This window comes from Chlorocebus sabaeus, chromosome 16, assembly GCF_047675955.1.
Source record: "Chlorocebus sabaeus isolate Y175 chromosome 16, mChlSab1.0.hap1, whole genome shotgun sequence".
Classification (NCBI taxonomy): Eukaryota; Metazoa; Chordata; class Mammalia; order Primates; family Cercopithecidae; genus Chlorocebus; species Chlorocebus sabaeus.
This window is the reverse complement of record NC_132919.1, coordinates 71,783,433-71,803,721: the sequence shown is the minus strand read 5'-3', so window position 1 is coordinate 71,803,721 and position 20,289 is coordinate 71,783,433. Positions and strand designations below refer to the sequence as shown.

General features: G+C 45.6%; 1 protein-coding gene across 1 annotated transcript; it reads right to left on the bottom strand.

Moving 5' to 3' along the window:
* Nucleotides 1-6,153: 6,153 nt before the first annotated feature.
* GSDMB (gasdermin B) lies at nt 6,154-18,899 on the bottom strand. Its single transcript, XM_037993812.2, is given in 11 exon segments — nt 6,154-6,508; nt 6,970-7,040; nt 7,398-7,536; nt 7,662-7,830; nt 8,492-8,537; nt 9,733-9,764; nt 10,486-10,577; nt 11,300-11,468; nt 14,163-14,334; nt 18,583-18,660; nt 18,663-18,899. Coding segments are annotated over 11 exon segments (1,275 nt in total). The 5' UTR covers nt 18,817-18,899; the 3' UTR covers nt 6,154-6,355.
* Nucleotides 18,900-20,289: the final 1,390 nt, after the last annotated feature.

The following is a 20,289-nucleotide window of genomic DNA, read 5'->3' as shown; positions in this document are numbered from 1 at the left end:
AGTGTATCCCACTGATCGACACGTGCATACATTTCTCTAGGGTCTATACCTCAACGTTGAATTTCTGGATCACAGGGTAGGCAAATCTTTGATTTGTAATGCCAAACTGTTATTCAAAGTGGCTGTACTAGTTTACCTTCCTAGAAGTAGTATATGAAAGTTCCCATTTGTCCAGGTGCTCACCAACACTTGATATTGTCAGATTTTAGATGTTACCAATCTGGTGAGGGAATAATGTTATTGCATAGTGGTTTTAATTTGTATTTCCCTGATTAGTAATGGGGTCAAGCATCAGTTTATACATTTGTTAGCCATTTGGCTTTTCCTTTATGGAAAGCGCCTTTCAAATATTTTGTCTATTTTTCTAATGGGTCATCTTTTTATTATCAATTTGTATTAGTTCTTTGTACATTCTGGATACTAGCCCTTTGTAAGTTGCATGTGTTTTAAATATCTTCTCCCACTCCATGGGCTTTTTACCCTCTTTATGATATATCTTGATGAACAGAAGTTTTTAATGTTAATATAATTATCATTTTACCTTTCACATTTAGATCTATAACCCATCTGGAATTTAATTTTTATGTATACTGTGTAATAGGGATCCTTTTCTTTTGAGATGGAGCCTCGACCTGTCGCCCAGGCTGGAGTGCAATGGCATGATCTTGGCTCACTGCAACCTTCACCTTCCAGGTTCAAGCGATTCTCCTGCCTCAGCCTCCTGAGTAGCCAGGATTACAGGCGCCTGCCACCACACCCAGCTAATTTTTGTATTTTTAGTAGAGACGGAGTTTCACCACGTTAGCCAGGCTGGTTTCGAACTCCTGACCTCAGGTGATCTGCCCACCCCGACCTCCCAAAGTATTGGGATTACAGGCATGAGACACCACAGCTGACTCATTTTTTTTTTTTTTTCTTTTTAGAGACAGGGTTTCACTCTGTCACCCAGGTTGGAGTGCAGTAGCACAACCACAGCTCACTGTAACCTCAAACTTCTGGCTCAAATTAACCTCCTACTTCAGCCTCCCAAAATGCTGGAATTACAGGTGTGAGCCACCATGCCCAGCCAAATTTCATTTTTTATCTACATGTTTATCCAGTTGTCTTGGCGCCGTTTATTGAAAAGTCTAGCCTTTCTTCACTAATCTTCAGTGACACTTTTCTCATATATCAAATGTCCATTTTTACATGGGGATCTATTTCTGAGATCTCTCTTTCATTCTGCTTTTGTCTATCCCTGTTCCAGTGCCACACTGAAATATTACAGCTTTCATAATCAGTCTTGGATCTGGTAGAACAAGTCTTTCCACCTTATTCTTCTTCAAGAGCCTCATAGCTGTTTTTGCCCCTTTGCATTTTAGAATCAGCTTATTAAATTACACACCTACATAAACACACACAAACAAACACACTCATTTACTCAACTGTTGGGATTTTTATTGGGATTGTACTGAATCCATAAATCAATCTGAGAAGAATTAACATTTTTACAATATTGTGTCTCCTAATCCTTCAATGTAGTATCTCTTCTTTTGTTTAAGTCTTTTCTAAGTTCTCTTAGTAAGATTTTTTTTTTTTTTTTTTGAAAGAGTCTCGATCTGTCACCAGGCTAGAGTGCAATGGCGTGATCTTGGCTCACCACAACCTCTGCCTCCCGGGTTCAAGTGATTCTCCTGCCTCAGCCTCTGGAGTAGCTGGAGATTACAGGTGTGCGCCACCACGCCCAGCTAATTCTGTATTTTTAGTATAGACAGGGTTTCTCCATGTTGGTCAGGCTGGTCTTGAACTCCCAACCTCAAGTGATCTGCCCACCTCAGCCTCCCAAAGTGTTGGGATTACAGGTGTGAGCCACCACGCCCAGCCTCAGCAAGATTTTATAACAATATATTTCAACTCTTTCAGAACTTCAGTTCAACATTTTCCTAAATATTTCATATTTTTGGTGCTACTACCATTGTATTTTTCAAATTTCGTTTTGTATTTGTTAGTGGTATATATAGAATTACGATTGGTCCACATATTGATTTTAGAAAATTGTTAAATTATTAATTTCATAATTTATCTGTAAATCTTCTGGATTTTCAATGTATACATTAGATCATCTGTAAGTAATGCAATATTTTACAATTCTTACATATTTTGTTGCTTTTTCTTGTTTAACTGCATTTGCTAGATCTTCTGTACAATGTCAAATAGACAGTGATAGTGAATATCCTTGTCTTATTTCTGATTTCAGAGAGAAAGCTTATAACACTTTACTATTAAATATGATATTTACTATATATATTTTGTACATACTCTTATCAGATTAAATAAATTTCATCCTGTTCCTAGTTTTCTTTTTTCTTTTTTTTTTCGAGACGGAGTCTGGCTCTGTCCCCTAGGCTGGAGTGTAATGGCATGATCTTGGCTCACTGTAACCTCCACCTCCCGGGTTCAAACAATTCCCCCACCTCAGCCTCCCAAGTAGCTGGGATTATAGGAACCCGCCACCAAGACCAGCTAATTTTTGTATTTTTGTAGAGATGGGGTTTCACCATGTTGGCCGGGCTGATCTTAAACCCCTGATGTCAAGTGATCCGCCCATCTTGGCCTCCCAAAGGGCTGGGATTACAGGTATGAGCCACCACACCTGGCCCTGTTCCTAGTTTTCTAGGAATTTTAATCATGAATGGATATTGAATTTTGTCAGATGTATTTTTGTCTTTATTGAAATGATCCTGTCATTTTTCTTCTTAAATTGTCAGTGTGGTAAATTACATTAATTTTTCAATGTTAAACCAACCTTGAAATCCCAGATAAATCCAGTTTATATTATTCTGTTTCTAAGGTGATTTGGTTTGCTGATTTGTTTCGCTGTTTTTTCATCTAAGCTCATAAATGAGACTGGTCTGCATCTTCCTTTCTCTTATTGTTCTTGTTAAGTTTTGCTAGTGTTATGGATGAATTGGAAAGTGTCTCTGAAAAAGTTTGTGTGAAATTAGAATTACTTATTCTTAAATACTTAATTGTATAACTGAAGAAACCATCTGGGCTTGGAATTTTCTTTGTGGCAATATTTTGTTTGTTTTTGAGAAAGAGTCTCACTCTGTCGCCCAGGCTGGAGTGCAGTGTCATGATCTCGGCTCACTGCAACCTCTGTCTCCCAGATTCAAGCAATTCTCATGCCCCAGCCTCCTAAGTAGCTGGGATTACAGGCATACGCCATCATGCCCAGTTAATTTTTGTATTTTTAGTAGACACGGGCTTCACCATGTTGCCCAGATTGGTCTCGAATTCCTGACCTCAAGTGATCCACCCACCTCAGTCTCCCAAAGTGCTAGGATTACAGGTGTGAGTCACCATGCTTGGCCAATATTTTGTTCTTGATAGAGTATTCTTTGTTCTTAGAGGATTATTCATGTTTTCTATTTTTTTTCTGGGTCAATTTTGGGAAATTTTATTTTTTTAGGATAACACCCATTTCACCTAAAATTTCAAATTTATTGGCATAAAGTCGTTTCTAATATCCTCTTGTCTTTTAAATGCCTGTAGCATCTTTAGAACTGTTCCCTTTTCACTCCTAAAACTGATGATATTTGCTCCCTCTTTTTATCACTCTTGTCAAGCTGGGCGCAGTGGCTCACACCTGTAATCCCAGCACTTTGGGAGGCCGAGGTGGGTGGATTACCTGAAGTCAGGAGTTCAAGACCAGCCTGGCCAACGTGGCAAAACTCTGTCTCTACTAAAAAATACAAAAATTAACCAGGCGTGGTGGTGTGCACCTATAGTCCCAGCTACTCAAGAGGCTGAGGCAAGAGAATTGTTTGAACCCAGGCAGTGAAGGTTGCAGTGAGCCAAGATCGCACCACTGCACTCCAGCCTGGGAGACAGAGACTCTGTCTCAAAAACAAAATAAATAAACAAACAAACAAACAAATAAATAAGTAAATAAAATATTACTCTTGTCAGAGATTTGTGAGTCATTTCAAAGGTCCAATGTCTGTCTTTATTGATCCTCTTCATGTTTTTGTTTCTTATCAATTCGTGTGCTTTTTCTTCTCTTTTTCCTGGATATATTTTGCTGAGGCTTTTTTGGAGGGGAAAGGAGGGGCTTGTTGTTGGGTTTGTTTTGGAGTTTTCTTTGGTAGCTTTTTGACATGAATACTTAGCTCTTCGATTTTTTTAGCTTTTTTATGTTGCTAACACAAACAATTAAGGTGATACATATATTTTCTCTTAAAAAAAAGTCTTTAGCTTAATTCCACAAGTTTGATATGTATATTTTTATTATCATTAAGCAGAAAAAAAAAAATTAGAACTTCCATTAGGATTTCTCCCTTGACTTTTGAGTTACTTGAAAGTATGTGCCTTAAGCCGGCATAGTGGCTCACTCCCATAATTCCAACACTTCGGGAGGCTGAGGAGGGAGGATCAGTTGAGCCTGAGAGTTCAACACCAGCCCTGGTAACATAGTAAGGCCCTGGCAACATGGTGAGACCCCATCTCTACAAAAAAAAAAAAAAAAATTAGATGGGGCATGGTGGTGCGTACTTATGGTCCCAGCTACTCAGGAGGCTGAGGTGGGAGGATCACTTGAGCCCAGGAGGTAGAGGCTGCAGTGAGCCATGATTGCACCTCTGCACTCTAGCCTGGGCAACAAAGCGATACCACATCTCTCAAAAGGAAAACGTATGTGCCTTAGCCAACCAAGCACAGTGACTTACACCTGTAATCCCAACACTTTGGGAGGCCAAAGCAGGAGGATCACTTGAACCCAGAAATTCAAGACCAGCCTGGGCAACACAGGGAGATGCCATCTCTACAAAAAATTTTTTTAATTAGCCAGGCATGGTGGTGCACACCTGTAGTCCCAGCTACTCAAGAGGCTGAGGAGGGAGCCTGGGAAGTGGAGGCTGTAGTAAGCTGTGATTGCTCCACTGCACTCCAACCTGGGTGACACAGCATGACCATGTCTCAAATATATATATTTGTGGAAGATTACTTCCTCCAGAGGTAATTTGTGTTTGGTTCTGACAGGCATCTGGGGGTCCATTCAATCCAAGACCCCCAAAAACCAAGTTCACAATTTGAGATTCTCTGGAATTCTCAGAGGATACAAATAGAGGCTAAGTTCTGAGAAAAGACTGGGCTGTGGTTTTCACAGAATTTTTTTTTCCTTTCCTTTTGCTAACCTTTTCCTCACTCAGTATCAAGAAAGTCTTCCCTGCAGTCCCCTGGGCGTGCAGTAAGAACAGTAAGTTTACTGCTGATTCACCCTAACCCTTACAGTGTAGCCGTTTGAGATTAGTCTAATATGGTAGGGAAGGTTTCTTTTTACTAGACTCCCAAACGTGGATAGGCCCTTGGCCTTGGCTTCTGGAGCCATCAGTCCAGGAGGCTAGCCAAACCCAAACTTACTTTGCCTGGATTTGCCAATTCTCAATCCCCCTCACCTGGGGCAAAATTACTTTAATGTTCTGATATTTCACTTACCTCTCTGGGTCTCTACGAAGAAAGGGTAGGTCACAGAGTAACTTTACCTGCTCATTTATATTTGGGAAATGTTTGAATGGTTTACAACAAGCATATATTTCTTTAACTTTTAATTACAGTTTCTTTAAAAATATCAAAGAGAACTAAAAGGCTGGCCAAGTGCGGTGGCTCACGGCTGTAATCCCAGCACTTTGGGAGGCCAATGGGGGTGGATCACTGGAGCTCAGGAGTTTGAGACCAGCCTGGCCAACAAGGCTGAAACACCATCTCTACTAAAAATACAAAAATTAGCCGGGCATGGTGGCGGGCACCTGTAATCCCAGCTATTCTGGAGACTGAGGCAGAAGAATCGCTTGAACCCAGGAGGCAGAGGTCGTAGTATCCGAGATCACATCATTGTACTTCAGCCTGGGCAACAAGAGCAAAACTCTGTCTCAAAAATAATTAATAAATAAATAAATAAATAAATAGAAGGCTGATGATAAAAACAGCAATCTCCTGTCTACTCCCAGTCCTACACCTCCCAGCCTGCACTCCTTTCATTGCTTTCTAGCTTCCAAAGATGTGTTAAAGTTTCTTATCTGCTGCTGCATTCTTTTCATCCTTGTAGGTTTATACAAAGCTCTTCTATTGCTTTACTGTCATTTAGTGAGGCTTCAAGAGACAAAATTAACATGCACAACCTGCCACTTTTAATTAGAAGCATAAAATCCAGGCTGATTTTGGACGTTAATACGGAGTGAATGGGATACATCAAAGAATGGTTGGCTGCTTGTTTTAAAGAGGTCCCGCTGGTAACAGGATGGTAGTGACGATGGCGGTGAGGACAGACCGGTGAAGGGAGAACCCAGAGGCTTGTGGGGAGAAAGGGTTTTTGTGGTTAGGAAGAGACGGAGGTAGGCCCCTCAGCCAGCTCCAGCAGGATAGAGACAACAACATACAGCACACAGGGAATTCGTGCCTCAGGGTCATAGTCCGTGTCATGAGGACTGCTGGCCAGCTCATCCCAGTTCTGCTCCATGATAGGTTTCACCTGCAAGGAAACCCACCAGATTGTAAAAGCTAGGAATAACGATATACCAGAAATGGCAAATATTTGGCCACACTCCTTACTGCTGAGCCGACAGGCAGACGTAATAATCCATCATGGCACTCTTTCCTGCAGAGCCCGGGGAGCTTCATACTCTCTCAACATAGTGGCAGGCTCTGCTAGTCAATCTGCACTGGAACTCAAGATCACACCAGCTGCTATCCTCAGACTAACCAATTTGCACCCCTCTCTTGCCCATAGATAAACAACAGAGCCTAAAGAACCCATTACAAATTGTCCTGGCAACTCTGTGTCCAGGGAATTGTCACAAACCAGCTGCATGGATGTGAGCTGGCAGAAAACTATGGAATAAGAAGGGGCTGTACCCTGGGACTTCCGGGTCCCTTGAGCATATGGGCATTCCCTTCCACTATGACCCTGGCCCTCAGCCCAGGCTGTCTCACCTGGTCCTTCAACAGAGGAAGGGTCCCCTTCTCCAGGGCCTCAGCCACAAGATGCTGCTCCTCAGACAGCTCTGGGGGTAAAGAAACAGAGTGGTTGGCAAAAAGGAGAGATACATGGTGGGACAGGGCCTCAGTGGCTGATCACACCCAGAACATGCATCATCAAAAGGTTCCAGAGAGCCCCTGGGAGTGCTAGATGAGAGTTGCTCCAAACGGGCCTCTGAGCGACTCCTGCTTCCCTCTTGGCCTGCAGGAGGTCATAGACAAGGAACCACCCTCTCAATGCCTGGCCTGAGGAAGACATGAAGGGGTACCCCCCTGTGAACTGTGAAGAGCAATGTGCAGCCCCTCCTCCCAAGATGTGACTTCCCACAGGCCTCTCTGCTCACACTTCCTCCACCCCAGCCTACAGCGAGACCCTTCCTCACCTAGCAAGGCATCCAGGAAGTCCAGAATGGCTTCTGCACGCGCTCCTACCAAGATCCCAGCAGCATTAAAAAGGCTGCTTAGGAGACGATTGACTGGGTCCTCCATCTGCAGCTCCCCGAAAATCAGGACCTCAGATACCTAGGGCCAGGAGTTGTGGGAGATGAGCACCAGTCTCACCACAGCAGACCATCCTCACTGTGCCAACTGCCCTCCCCTCTGGCTCCTCTCTCTCTCTGCCCCAGTGCTTTCTTAGGGGCTCTTACTTTTTGCTCTAGATCCTGCCAAAGCTCCTCCCTGCCGAGGCACTTAGTGAGGAAGTTTAGCACATCTTTCCTCTTGTCCTCCGTCAGTTCCTGGAGGACACTTTCCATGTTCTCCAACTTCTCCGTCATGTTTCTGGAATCCTCCGAACCAAAAGACCCAAAGATTTTCCTGTAGAGGCAGCAATTGAGAACCTGGGCCACCCAGCCCAAAAGGCTTTATTTCTGAGGCTCTGTTATTTGTCTGCCTGTCTTCTGGAGACCACCTCTTTGTATCTTCCCTTCTTCCAATCTTTCCGTGTTAAAATTAAGCATCCTTCTTCTGAGATACCTACCATCATTGCCTCCCACTGACCCCACTTCCATCTTCCATCTCCCCAGCTCACCCCCAGTCTAGTCCCAATCCCAAATTCTTCTCCACCTCCCGGAAAAAACAAAAACTTCGTTATTTGGTCCTTGCCATTCAAAGTGCAGTCCTCAGGCCACACTGGAAGTAATTAGGATTTGGAGAAAGTTAAAGCAGTGGTTCTCAACCTTGACTGCATGAGAATCACCCGAGGAGTTACTCCGAATCCTGAGGTCCAGGCCACACCCCCACAATTAAGTCAGAGTTTCTGGAGATGGGACTCAGTCACCACTAGTTTTAAAGTTCCCCCGTGTGATTTCAGGGTATAACCAATGAGAACCACTGCGTTTAGAGGAGACAGATGCAGCCTCCAGACTAAAGCTGAAACCTGCCAGGCAGTGCCCCTCCTTCATACCTACTCAGCTGACCCCACCTGAGCAGCAGCCTTGAGCCACTCAGGGTGGGTTGGTGCAGCCACCCTGAACACACTTGGCTATCACCCTTACCTAAACAGGATGAAGCACCATCCTTCTCTGCAGAGAGAGGAAGAGTTATTTCAGAATCTTTAGATCACCTCCAGTCCCCTGCAGACTTCTCTTCTGCAGATGGAAGTTTTGGAAGTTTTCACTCTTGCAATCTGAGCCCTCACGGGTGACGGGTGGTACCAGGGAGCCTGCATCCTCATCAGTGTGTGTCAATGGGAAAGCACTGTATTTGCAGACCCCTCCCATATCCTCAAAAACAGGCAGTCATAGGACCGTGCCTAGATGACTGAGGAAGAAGCCAAGGCCCAGAAAGGGGGCAGCATACACTCAGTCGCTCTGCAAATTTGGGTCAGACTTCTCTATCTCTTTCCAAGCTCTCTTAGGCAGTACAACCCTGCTGGCATCAAGGGGAAAACCTAGAAATTCCAGAGGAAGCCACACAATTCAGAATCACAGGGATCTTCTAGTCTCACTCCTTTATTTCAAAGTCAGGAAAGGCCAGGCACGGTGGCTCACGCCTGTAATCCCAGCACTTTGGGAGGCCACAGTGGGTGGATCACTTGAGGTCAGGAGTTTGAGATCAGCCTGGCCAACATATAGTGAAACACTGTCTTTACTAAAAATAAAAATAAAATAAAAAAAAAACTTAGCTGGGCATGGCGGTGGGCACCTGTAATCCCAGCTACTTGGGAGGCTGAGGCAGGAGAATTGCTTGAACCCAGGAGGTAGAGGTTGCAGTGAGCCGAGATCACACCACTGCACTCTAGCCTGGGTGACAGAGCAAGACTCTGTCTCAAAAAATTAAATTAAATTAAAATAAAGTCAGGAAAACTGTGACTTGAGAGGCTGTAGAGCTAGTGAGTGGCAGGGTGGGACTAGACCCTGAGACTGCCTGACTCCAGTCCAGGACCCTTTTCACAGCCAGTGCTGTCATGCTGGAACTGGCCAAGTCATTTAATTGTGCTTCCTAGGCCAAAAAGCCTTCAGGGAGGGCTGTAAGCTCAGGATCCAGCTGACTGCCAGCACAAAGTTGTCCTAGGAGCAGCCTGGAAACCCTAGTCCAACGTACAATCCAGACTCTTCTCCAACAGGCTAATTTTTCTCCTGCGTTTGCCATGGTTCCCACCTGTGGGTGCATCCTACCACATCCTTGGACCTAACCACTCTATAATTCCATTTTTAAAAATAGTGTTCTTGTCCATTCTGAAATGACGAACAGGAAGCCCAGCAGCAGCTCACTCACCTTCTGGAAAGGATTTTGTTTTGTCCCTCAAACAAATATCGAAACCAGCACCAAAAAGGGAGGGAAAAAACAAGTTATTGGAGAGACCAGTTCTCACTCTGTAAATTCCCTTTCTCCAGTCCCTCTCAATCCCCACACCAGCCTCCAATTAAAAAAAAAAAAAAAAAAAGACAACCTTTTTTTTTTTTTTTTTTTTTTTGAGATAGAGTTTTGCTCTTGTTGCCTAGGCTGAAGTGCAATGGTGAGATCGCGGCTCACTGCAACCTCCGCCTCCGAGGTTCAAGCAATTCTCCTGCCTCAGCCTCCCAAGTAGCTGGGATTACAGGCACACGCCACCACACCTGGCTAATATTTATATATTTCGTAGAGACAGGGTTTCACCACTTTGGCCAGGTTGGTCTAGAACTCCTGACCTCAGGTGATCCGCCCGCCTTGGCCTCCCAAAGTGCTGGGATTACAGGCGTGAGCCACCACACCCAGCCAAAAAAGACAATTATTCTCTTTGGAGACTGGGAGAGGAGTTAACGACTCTTATGTCATGTTCAGGCAAATCCTGGGTCAGCGGGTCCAGGTCCCCAGGCCACAGCATGGAGCCTCAGTCCTTCCTAGTGCTGAATCCACCCTTTTCCCTGGACCCCTCCACAACCTCCAAGCTCACCAGCCACCCACCCTAAGCTGACAGAGTCTGGTTGAATCCCACCCCCCACCTCACTGGTGTGTTTAGGTCTCCCCATCCTGTTCCCCATGAGCCTTTGCTTATTCATCGTCTCCCTGTTGGGGAAGACAAGCTGCTTTACTCAATAGCTCAGGACCCGATTTGGGAGGATGGTCACTTCCCTTTGGCCCTAGGAAAAAGGAGCTCACATTGACAGATCCCTAGGTGCTTTTACATCATTATCTTGCCTGATTTCCCAAACAATCCTGTGAGGCAGTCATTTGTATCCCCATTTTATAGACGAGAAAACTGAAGCTCTGAGGGGTCACCAGGTGAGTCAGTCTCACAGCTAAAAACAGTGGCAGAGCTGAAATTTGAACCCACATCTGATGCCAAAACTCATCCTGTTGCCACTGTTCATTCAACAAATGTTTACTGAGGAGCTGCTTTGTTCTAGGCACCGTGGCTCCTGTCCTCCTGCCTCCTAGAAAGGAGACAGACAAACAAGCAAAAATACACTTGTGTAATGATGAACCATGGGAAATGTACAAAGAAAATGAAGTCTGGGCGCAGGGCTCATACCTGTAATCCCAGCACTTTGGGAAGCCGAGGTGGGTGGATTGCTTGAGACCAGGAGTTTGAGACAGCCTGGACAACATAGCAAGACCTCATATCTATTTTTAAAAAAAAAAAAAAAGAAAGAAAGAAAATGAAAATGAAAAGAGGGCATCGCTAGAGAGTAACAAGGGAGGGACTGGGCAATGCCACCCACCCTTTCTTGGGGCAATGTGGCCAAGAGCAGCAGGGCTGCTAGGAGAGGAGTGAAGGAAGAGTCTAGGGCTGGCATTGCCTTGACCTGCGGTGCGTGGGCCAACGCTGACCTTCACAGTTCCTGCCTCCCAGGATCCTAACCTTGTGTTCATAGCTGAGATGACTCTGAAAAATCTGGTTCCCAAATTTATATTGCCGGTCGCTTTTCAGGGTTTCCTTCTTTACCGTCTCCAGAGTTTCTGTCACCAGATACAGGTTTTCTCTCCTATTAATTGATCAGAATGAAAAGGGTAGTTCCCTCTTCAGCTTCCTGGAGACAGTAGAGAGAGATCAGAGTTGAGGATCTCAGGGTCTTACATCCCACTGACTCTTCTCCCTCTCCATGAGCCAGTTCCCATTTAAAATTAATCGCTTCTGAGACTGGAAAACCAAGGAACACAGCACCTCATCGTAGTTCACTTTACCCACCTTGGGGTGGAGGTAGGGGTGGGGTACAAAGTAGGGCGAGAGGCCGGGTATGGTGGCTCTCGCCTGTAATCCCAGCATTTTGGGAGGCTGAGGTGAGTGGATCACCAGGCACACATCTGTAATCCCAGCTACTCAGGAGGCTGAGACAGGAGAATCACTTGAACCCGGGAGGCAGAGGTTGCAATGAGCCAAGGCTGCACTATTGCACTGCAGGCTGGGCAACAAAGAAAGACTCCATCTCAAAATAAATAAGTAAATAAATAAATACAAACAAAGTGGGGCAAGAATTCACTAGCATTTATGGAGGATTACAATGTGCCAGCTGTGAGACACATTTTTCCACTTAACCTTCACAATCCTGTGACGGTAGGCAGAATTACATCCACTTTCCACGTAAAGATACTGAGGCTTAGTGACAGGTTGTGAATGGTCCAAGGCCACACAGATAGTAAGTGTAGAGCTGGGATTCAAACCCTGGTCAGTGTAAATCCAAAGGGAGTGCCCTTCCCATGACACTGAGATAGGCATCGGTGAAGCCCAAGACACCCTCTTCTCTGACGAGGGACTCCAGTTCCTTGCACCAGTCCCTGGAGCCAGCTGCGTCACCTGACCTTAGGCTCATGAAGCATCTGATTCCATTCCCGCTGGAGGAAACTCATGTTATGACCTAAAATGTCTGATGGAGTTTCTATTTGCAATCAAAAGGCCCTCAAGGAAGACATGGGTCCCTGCCTCCAATGACCTTCCCCTACCTATCCAGTGCCCCCACCCCGCATATAGATACCAATACCCTCACCTGACAAACAAGCATTCTATAATAGAAAACACTGAGGCCGGGCGCGGTGGCTCAAGCCTGTAATCCCAGCACTTTGGGAGGCTGAGACGGGCGGATCACGCGGTCAGGAGATCAAGACCATCCTGGCTAACACGGTGAAACCCCGTCTCTACTAAAAAAATACAAAAAACTAGCCAGGTGAGGTGGTGGGCGCCTGTAGTCCCAGCTACTCGGGAGGCTGAGGCAGGAGAATGGTGTGAACCCAGGGGGCGGAGCTTGCAGTGAGCTGAGATCCGGCCACTGCACTCCAGCCTGGGCAACACAGTGAGACTCCGTCTCAAAAAAAAAACAGAAAAGAAAAGAAAAGAAAAGAAAACACTGAGCTCTCTCAGAAAAATTCCGAGGGCCCTCCTTACTGTGGTAGGGAGGGGTAATTCAAAGGACCAGTAAAATTTTATTGTAAGCCTTTGTTTTTAATTTATTAATAAAAAAAGAGGGGGCCTGGGCGGAGTGGCTCACACCTATAATCCCAGCACTTTGGGAGGCCAAGGTGGATCACCTGAGGTCAGGAGCTCGAGACCAGCCTGGCCAACATGGTGAATGAAACCCTGTCCCTACTAAAAATACAAAAATTAGCCAGGCATGGTGGTGGACACCTGTAGTCCCAGCTCCTCGGGAGGTTGAGGCAGAAGAATCTCTTGAATCCAGGAGGCAAAGTTTGCAGTGAGCCAAAAATGGGCCATTGCACTCCATCTCAAAAAAAAAAAGAAAAAAATAAAAAGAAAAGGAAAAAGAAAAAGGCACCTGCTCCCACTCCACTCAAGGAGAGCAAGGCCAGGAAAGCTGTGGGGCACCTTCCCCTGAGCTACTCCTCAATCTCCAACAATCCCAGCTGAAGAAAACAACCACAGAACTATTGTTGAGGGCATGGCTAGTGCTGTCCTCTTGAATTGGAAGCACCTGCCCACCAGCTACCAGCACCTCTGTGGCATTTGATTGGTGCCACCCTGCTGGGGTGGGGTGGCTGCACTCCATGCAGGAAATGTCCTCCAAGGGTTGCTTTGCTTTCACTGTGCTTCACTTCAGCTCTCTTTCACTCAGTACCTACTATGTGCTTGGAGTCAATACAGAAAGGTTAGGAAAGTCAGTCCCTTGTCACAAGTTGCTTCCAGTCCAGTGGGAAAGACGAACATGGAAGCCACTGGCTTGCCCACAAGGCAGAGGCAAACAAGCACAAAATACTGATGTGGGCAGCTCAGTGCAGGAGAGCAGAGGAGAGCAAAGGAGAATGCCTCTTAAACCACCAGGTTTGGAGGCGGAGGTTGCAGTGAGCCGAGATCGTGCCATTGCACTCTAGCCTGGTCGACAGAGCGAGACTCCGTCTCAAAAAAAAAAAAAAAAAAAAAAGCACCGGGTTTGTCTAAGTCAGAGGAATTAACCATCCTGGGGAACAGCAGGGATATGAGTGAACTGGGGGCCTCAGAAGGCTTCCTGGAGGCTGCTCCTGGGTGAATGAGAAGGTTTTCTGGAGGCAGAGAAGAGGAAGGCATGCTTGTGTAAAGGGCAGGCTGGGGGAATCCTGGAAGTAGAGAGTGAGAGGCTGCCCTAGAGAGCCAGTCCCCCACAAAGCTAATGAAAAGCAGGGAAAATAAAAATAAAAATAAATAAACAAATAAAAGAGCAGGTCCGCCACCCTTGAATCCCTTGGTGCCCAAGATGGGCTTCTTCCCCTCCTTCCCTGCTGCCCAACTCCAACCTCACCTGTTCTCAAGGGTATCCAGATACTGCTGGGATATCCGGTTCTCAGATATCTCGATTTTCTGATCGTGGGAGCCCTGGAAGCTGCCTGAAATTGTTATTTTTTTGGGCAATTTCACTATCAACTTTCCCTTTGAGTCTACATTATCCAGAATTTGAAACTCAGCCTTTTGACCTGGAAAAAGAATGGTAAAGGTCACTCTGGAGCGGACCCCCAAAAGATCTCTCTCCAAAAAACCCTCCTTGGGGCAGCCCCATCCTGGGCTCCATGCCACCATCCCCTTGCCTTCTGAGGGAGCGCTCCAGCTGTGGCTGTCCAGGAAATGCTGTTCTCACCAGAAGCTCAGTTACCTGGGGTCACAGGATCCCAGATTGGAGCCCACTCCTCCACCTTCTTACCATACGACCTTGGGTGAGTCACTTAACCTCTTTGTTTCTTCATCTACAGTAGGAGAATATTACTAATGTCTATTTCCTATATTTAGGGAAATTAAGGCCAGGCACAGTGGCTCACGCCTGTAATCCCAGAACTTTGAGAGGCTGTGGCAGGCAGATCACTTGAGGTCAGGAGTTTGAGACTAGCCTGGCTGATATGGTGAAACCCCGTCTCCACTAAAAAACACAAAAATTAGGGCCAGGCGCGGTGGCTCATGCCTGTAATCCTAGCACTTTGGGAGGCCGAGGTGGGTGGATCACATGAGGTCAGGAGTTCAAGACCAACCTAGCCAATGTGGTGAAACTCAATCTTTACCAAATTAGTCAGGGGTGGTGGCACATGCCTGTAATTCTAGCTACTTGGGAGGCCAAGGCAGGAGAATCGCTTGAACCTGGGAGGCAGAGGCGAAGGTTGCAGTGAGCCAAGATCAAGTCACTGCACTCCAGCCTGGGCGACAACCAGACTCCATCTCCAAAAAAAAAAAAAAAGCAGTTATGTTGCTGTTGTTTGTATGAACCACACAAGTATGAAGTGAGGCAACCCTGGAAAGTCACCCACATGCATGGACTCTGCCCTGATTGATCAGGCACTAATAAGGGCCTTGGTTCTGAGTCAGTTGCTGCCCCAGGGTTCATGGATGATATGTGGGCATGCTGAAGGGGCTGCGTGCCTTTGTCTCCAACCTCCCAGATGGGAACTTACAGGGGAGGAAGAGCTCCCATTGCTAGGTTTTGGAGGCAGGACTGGATTTCCAAAGACAAATCCATTTTGGAACTGGTGGAAATGTGACAGAATTGGAAACAATGCCTGAAATCACTATTTGTGTGTACACGAAACACAAATGTCTTAGGGACCATTTGCGTCTTGAGCAGTGTAAAAGAAAAGAAAAACATCAGAGAGAAAAAGAAAAAGAAAAACGATGTGCACAAAGAGTACTATATGAAGAAGAGGAAAAAGAGTAACTTCCAGTAGAGAAACCTGACAAACATTACCTCAGCCAGGTGATCAAGGTCAACATCAACAGTGATAGGTCATATTGATGGTACATACCCCTGATGTGATGTAATAGGAATGGTACTTTACCTCTGTGGTCTTCCTCCCCGAGACCCAGAACCCAGTCTAACCATGAAAAAAACATCAAATTCCAACAGAGGGACATTCTACACTATCCCTGACCAGTACTGCTCAAAACTGCCAAGATTATCCCAAACAGGCAAAGTCTGAGAAGCTGTCACAGCCAAGAGGAGCCTAAGGAGACATGACAACTAAATGTAATGTGGGATCCTGGATGGGATTCTGCAATAGAAAAAGGACACTAGGTCAAAACTAAGATAACATGGGCTGGGTGCGGTGGCTTATGCCTATAATCCCAGCACTTTGGGAGGCCAAGGCAGGCGGATTACCTGAGGTCAGGAGTTCAAGACCAGCCTGGCCACATGGTGAAACGTGGTCTCTACTAAAAATACAAAAAATTAGCCGGGTGTGGTGACGTGCGCCTGTAATCCCAGCTACTTGGGAGGCTGAGGCAGAAGAATCACTTAAACCTAGAGGCAGAGGTTGCAGTGAGCCGAGACTGCGCCACTGCACTGCAGCCGAGGCAACAGAGCGACACTCCATCTCAAAAAAAAAAAAAAAAAAAGTTAATATGAATAAAGTATGGACTTTAATAACAAACAAAAAATCCTATGGACTTTAGTAACAAACAAAAAATTCTATGCACACTTTTTTTTCTTTTTGAGACAGAGTCTCTTGCTTTGTCACCAGGCTGGAGTGCAGTGGCATAATCATGGCTCACTGCAACCTCCGCCTCCCAGGTTCAAGCAATTCTCCTGCCTCAGCCTCCCGAGTAGCTGGGATTACAGGCATGCAATACCACACCCAGCTAATTTTTGTATTTTTAGTAAAGACAGGGTTTTGCCATGTTGGCCAGGCTGGTCTCAAACTCCTAACATCAAGTGATCTGCCCACCTCGACCTCCCAAAGTGCTGGGATTACAGGCATGTGCCATTGCGCCCAGCTAATTTTTGTATTTTTAGTAGAGACAGGGTTTCACCATGTTGGCCAGGCTGGACTTGAACTCCTGACCTCAAGTGATCCACCCGCCTTGGTCTCCCACAGTGCTGGAATTACAGGCGTGAGCCACGTGCCCAGCCCTATGCACACTTTAACTGCACCATCAGCATTACATAGTTACAAAATAACCCATTTAAATAGGGAGCAGACCAAGCTAAAAATCAATTCAAATTACCAATTCCCATTATTGTAAGGATTTTCTTTTTTAAGTTTGGTTTCACCTCTGCCTCCGAATTTTGTCTGCACACAGATGAGCTTTTCCTTAAAGGAAGTTGACTGACTTAGTCAATTTTTTTTTCCAGACTTACACTTTGCCCTGTCACGGAGGAGTAATATTATTGTGGCAAAACATCCTAGTTCTGGGTTAAAGTATTTTTCCATTTCCAGTGAATTGATCATTTGGCAAACTGATTTTTTTTTTTTTTTTTTTGAGAGCTGGCTTTTAGCAAATTGGCTCTTGGCAGTTTACTTTTCAGAGCATTGACTCAGTCTTTGAAAAATGCGAATCTGAAATTTCTCCAAAAGTCCCTTGCTTGCTTAACGAAACTCCACTTGTGGAAAGGTCCACCACCTCCAAGTAATCTGGGTACCGCTCTCGGTCACTTAAAGCACTTCCTGGCACATTGTAATACTCTAAAACTGCTCAGGGCTGTTAGAGCTCTTTTCCATCTCTTGGCATGAGACCTCATAAAAAGAAACAGACTGTATCAGAGAGGTCTGAGCTATGAACTCCTTGCCATTTTTCATATTATGAAATATTTTTTCACATTGTGAAACATAATGAACTCCTCACCATATTCCAGTGTGGGCTCAAGTGAGAGTTTGACACTTAAACCCTGGGGCTTCTGAAACCCAAGTACCCCAGGAATAACTGAGATCAGAGGCAGGGGGATGCAATAATTTGACTCTTCCATAAATTCCCCCAATATCTTAGGGATTTCTGCTCATCAGCAACTCCCCTTTCAGTCTTGACAGCCAGGGAACATGAAAGGATAGTAAGAATCACCACCATGACCACCAGATGATGGGAGCTAACTTTTATTAAGTTCTCCTTTTGTGGCAGACACTGATAAATGATTGAAGTAATTTGTTCTAATTTGATTCTTTTTTTTTTTTTTTTTTTTTTGAGACAGAGTCTTGCTCTGTCACCCAGGTTAGAGTGCAGTGGCACAATCTTGGTTCACTGCAACCTGCACCTCCTGAGTTCAAGCAATTCTCCTGCCTCGGCCTCCTCAGTAGCTGGGACTACAGGCACACACCACCATGCCTGGCTAATTTTTTATATATATATTTTAGTAGAGATGGGGTTTCACCATGTTAGACAGGATGGTCTCAATCTTCTGACCTCGTGATCCGCCCACCTCAGCCTCCCAAAGTTCTGGGATTACAGGAGTGAGCCACCGTGCCCGGCCCTCATTTGATTCTTACAACAGTCCTCTAGAGTTGACACATGAGGAAACTGAAACTTAGAGCAATACAACAACTTGTCCAAAGGTCACCCAGCTGATAAGAGGCAGAGCCAGGCTTTGAAACCAGGTGCTTCCAGCCCTAAAGCCTGCATCCTTTCTTAACCAGTAAGCAAACTGCCCTCACTTACTTATCCACTTCAATGATAAACACACGAGAAGAGCTCTGCTAAATTAAAAGCAGATTGTTTTACAAGGGAAAAATGGGAAAGAAAGACCATTTAGGAATGGTTTCCAATGGAAATAAATCTCCACTTCTCCCACTCTCCTCCCACCATGCAGCTCTTCCGTGCATTTCTTAAATTAAGGTGTGTGGATGTGTACAAACAAATTCCACAGTTTCGTTGATTGGTTGATTTGGTTGATAACAATGGTGAATTGAGAAGGAGATGGAATACAAATGGTCAATGCCTCCTGGCTAGCCACCTGTCATCTACCTTATACTGACCTTGGAGCCCAGAATCCAGTTCATCTAACTGCTTGTCCCCATCTGTGTCCAGAATGTCCATCAGGGTGAGGCCGTCATGTAGTGCCGGCATCCAAAGAAAGTTCTCTTCTTCCCCACCAGATGGAAGCAGTGGAATCTATCAGCATCCATGAGGCCTCTAACAGCAATCATATCCCCTCCAGCATCCATCTCCTTAACAATAATTCTTGTGATTTCCTCAAATACGCCGAACATTGCACCTGGACTAACTCAGAAATAGAAGCCAATTTCAGTTTTTGGGAGGAGGGTATTGGTTCAAGTATTTAAATCTTCCACATTTGGCAGCCTGAGGTGTCAGGCCTCTGGGCCCAAGCTAAGCCATCATATTCCCTGTGACCTGCACATATACATCCAGACGGCCTGAAGCAACTGTGTTGTAACCAAGAGAGTTGTAGAGAAATGCCACACTACGAGACTCATTCAGGAGTCCTTTATTGCCGGCGACCGAGAGACGGCTAGCACTCAAAATTTTCTCAGCCCGAAAGAAGGGGCTAGATTTTCTTTTATCCTTTGGTTTAGAAAGGGGAGGGGGAGCCTCACTGAAGCAATCTTACAGAAGTAAAACAGGCAAAAAAAGTTTAAAAAGACAAATGGTTACGGAAAAACAAACAGTTCCAAGTGCGGGGGCTTTAAATCTATCACAAGGTGATAGACACGAGGGCTTTGGGTACCATCAACCGGACACAAATGTGGGGGCTTAGGGTACTATCAACCAGACGAATTCCTGGGAACTGCGGATATAGCTTGCCACAGTATCTTATCAGTTAATTGCATTCTTGGATGTGCTGGGAGTCAGCTTGCACAAGTTAAGTCCTTGAGGAAGCGGGGTGGGTAAGGGGCGGCAAGTGAAGGAGCCAAAATGGAGTTTGTCTGGCTCTCTCAGCTAAGGGAGAGTCAATTCAGGTTAAAACAAGGTAGGGTATCACAACTGAAGATCCACAAAAGAAGTGAAAATAGCCTTAACTGATGACACTCCACCATTGTGATTTGTTCCTGCCCCACCCTGATACGATATAGTCTCCCCTGCTCTTAAGAAGGTACTTTGTAATATTCTCCTCCCCTTGAGAATGTACTTTGTAAGCCTATCCCAAGCCAGTAAGAACTAATGATAATCCCACCACCCTTTGCTGACTCCTTTTTCGGACTCAGACCACCTGCACACAGGCGAAATAAACAGCCTCGTTGCTCACACAAAGCCTGTTTGGTAGACTTTCTTCACACAGACACACATGACATGAGGTCAGGGAAGAACCAAAGGTTCCAGGACAACCAGTACCTGGAATGATTTGCCTGCCTTACTTCTAGAAGGTGAGGCAGCCATGACTGAGTAAAGAGGGCTAAACATCACAGATCCCAGATTCTCCTCTGCCCTTCATGAAACCCATCTGGAGGAAAAAAGCAGCAGCTACTGTCCCAAATAGGGAAAGTGAGACCCATTTTCTACATTTCCCACAGCAGAGTTGCCCCCTTGTTCCAAGGGGCCTGAGGGATGGAAAGGCAGGCCCACCATGCCCCAACCAGACTAGCGCCAATGTTGACGAACAGAGGAACCAGAGAGGGATGAGGGGCACGATTGCCAGACTTCACATTACTAACCTCAACTGGTCGTTTCTTCCCTTGGCTCTGATTCCTGGGCTCCCTGCCTTGCTGTATTCTGCAAGGCAGTTG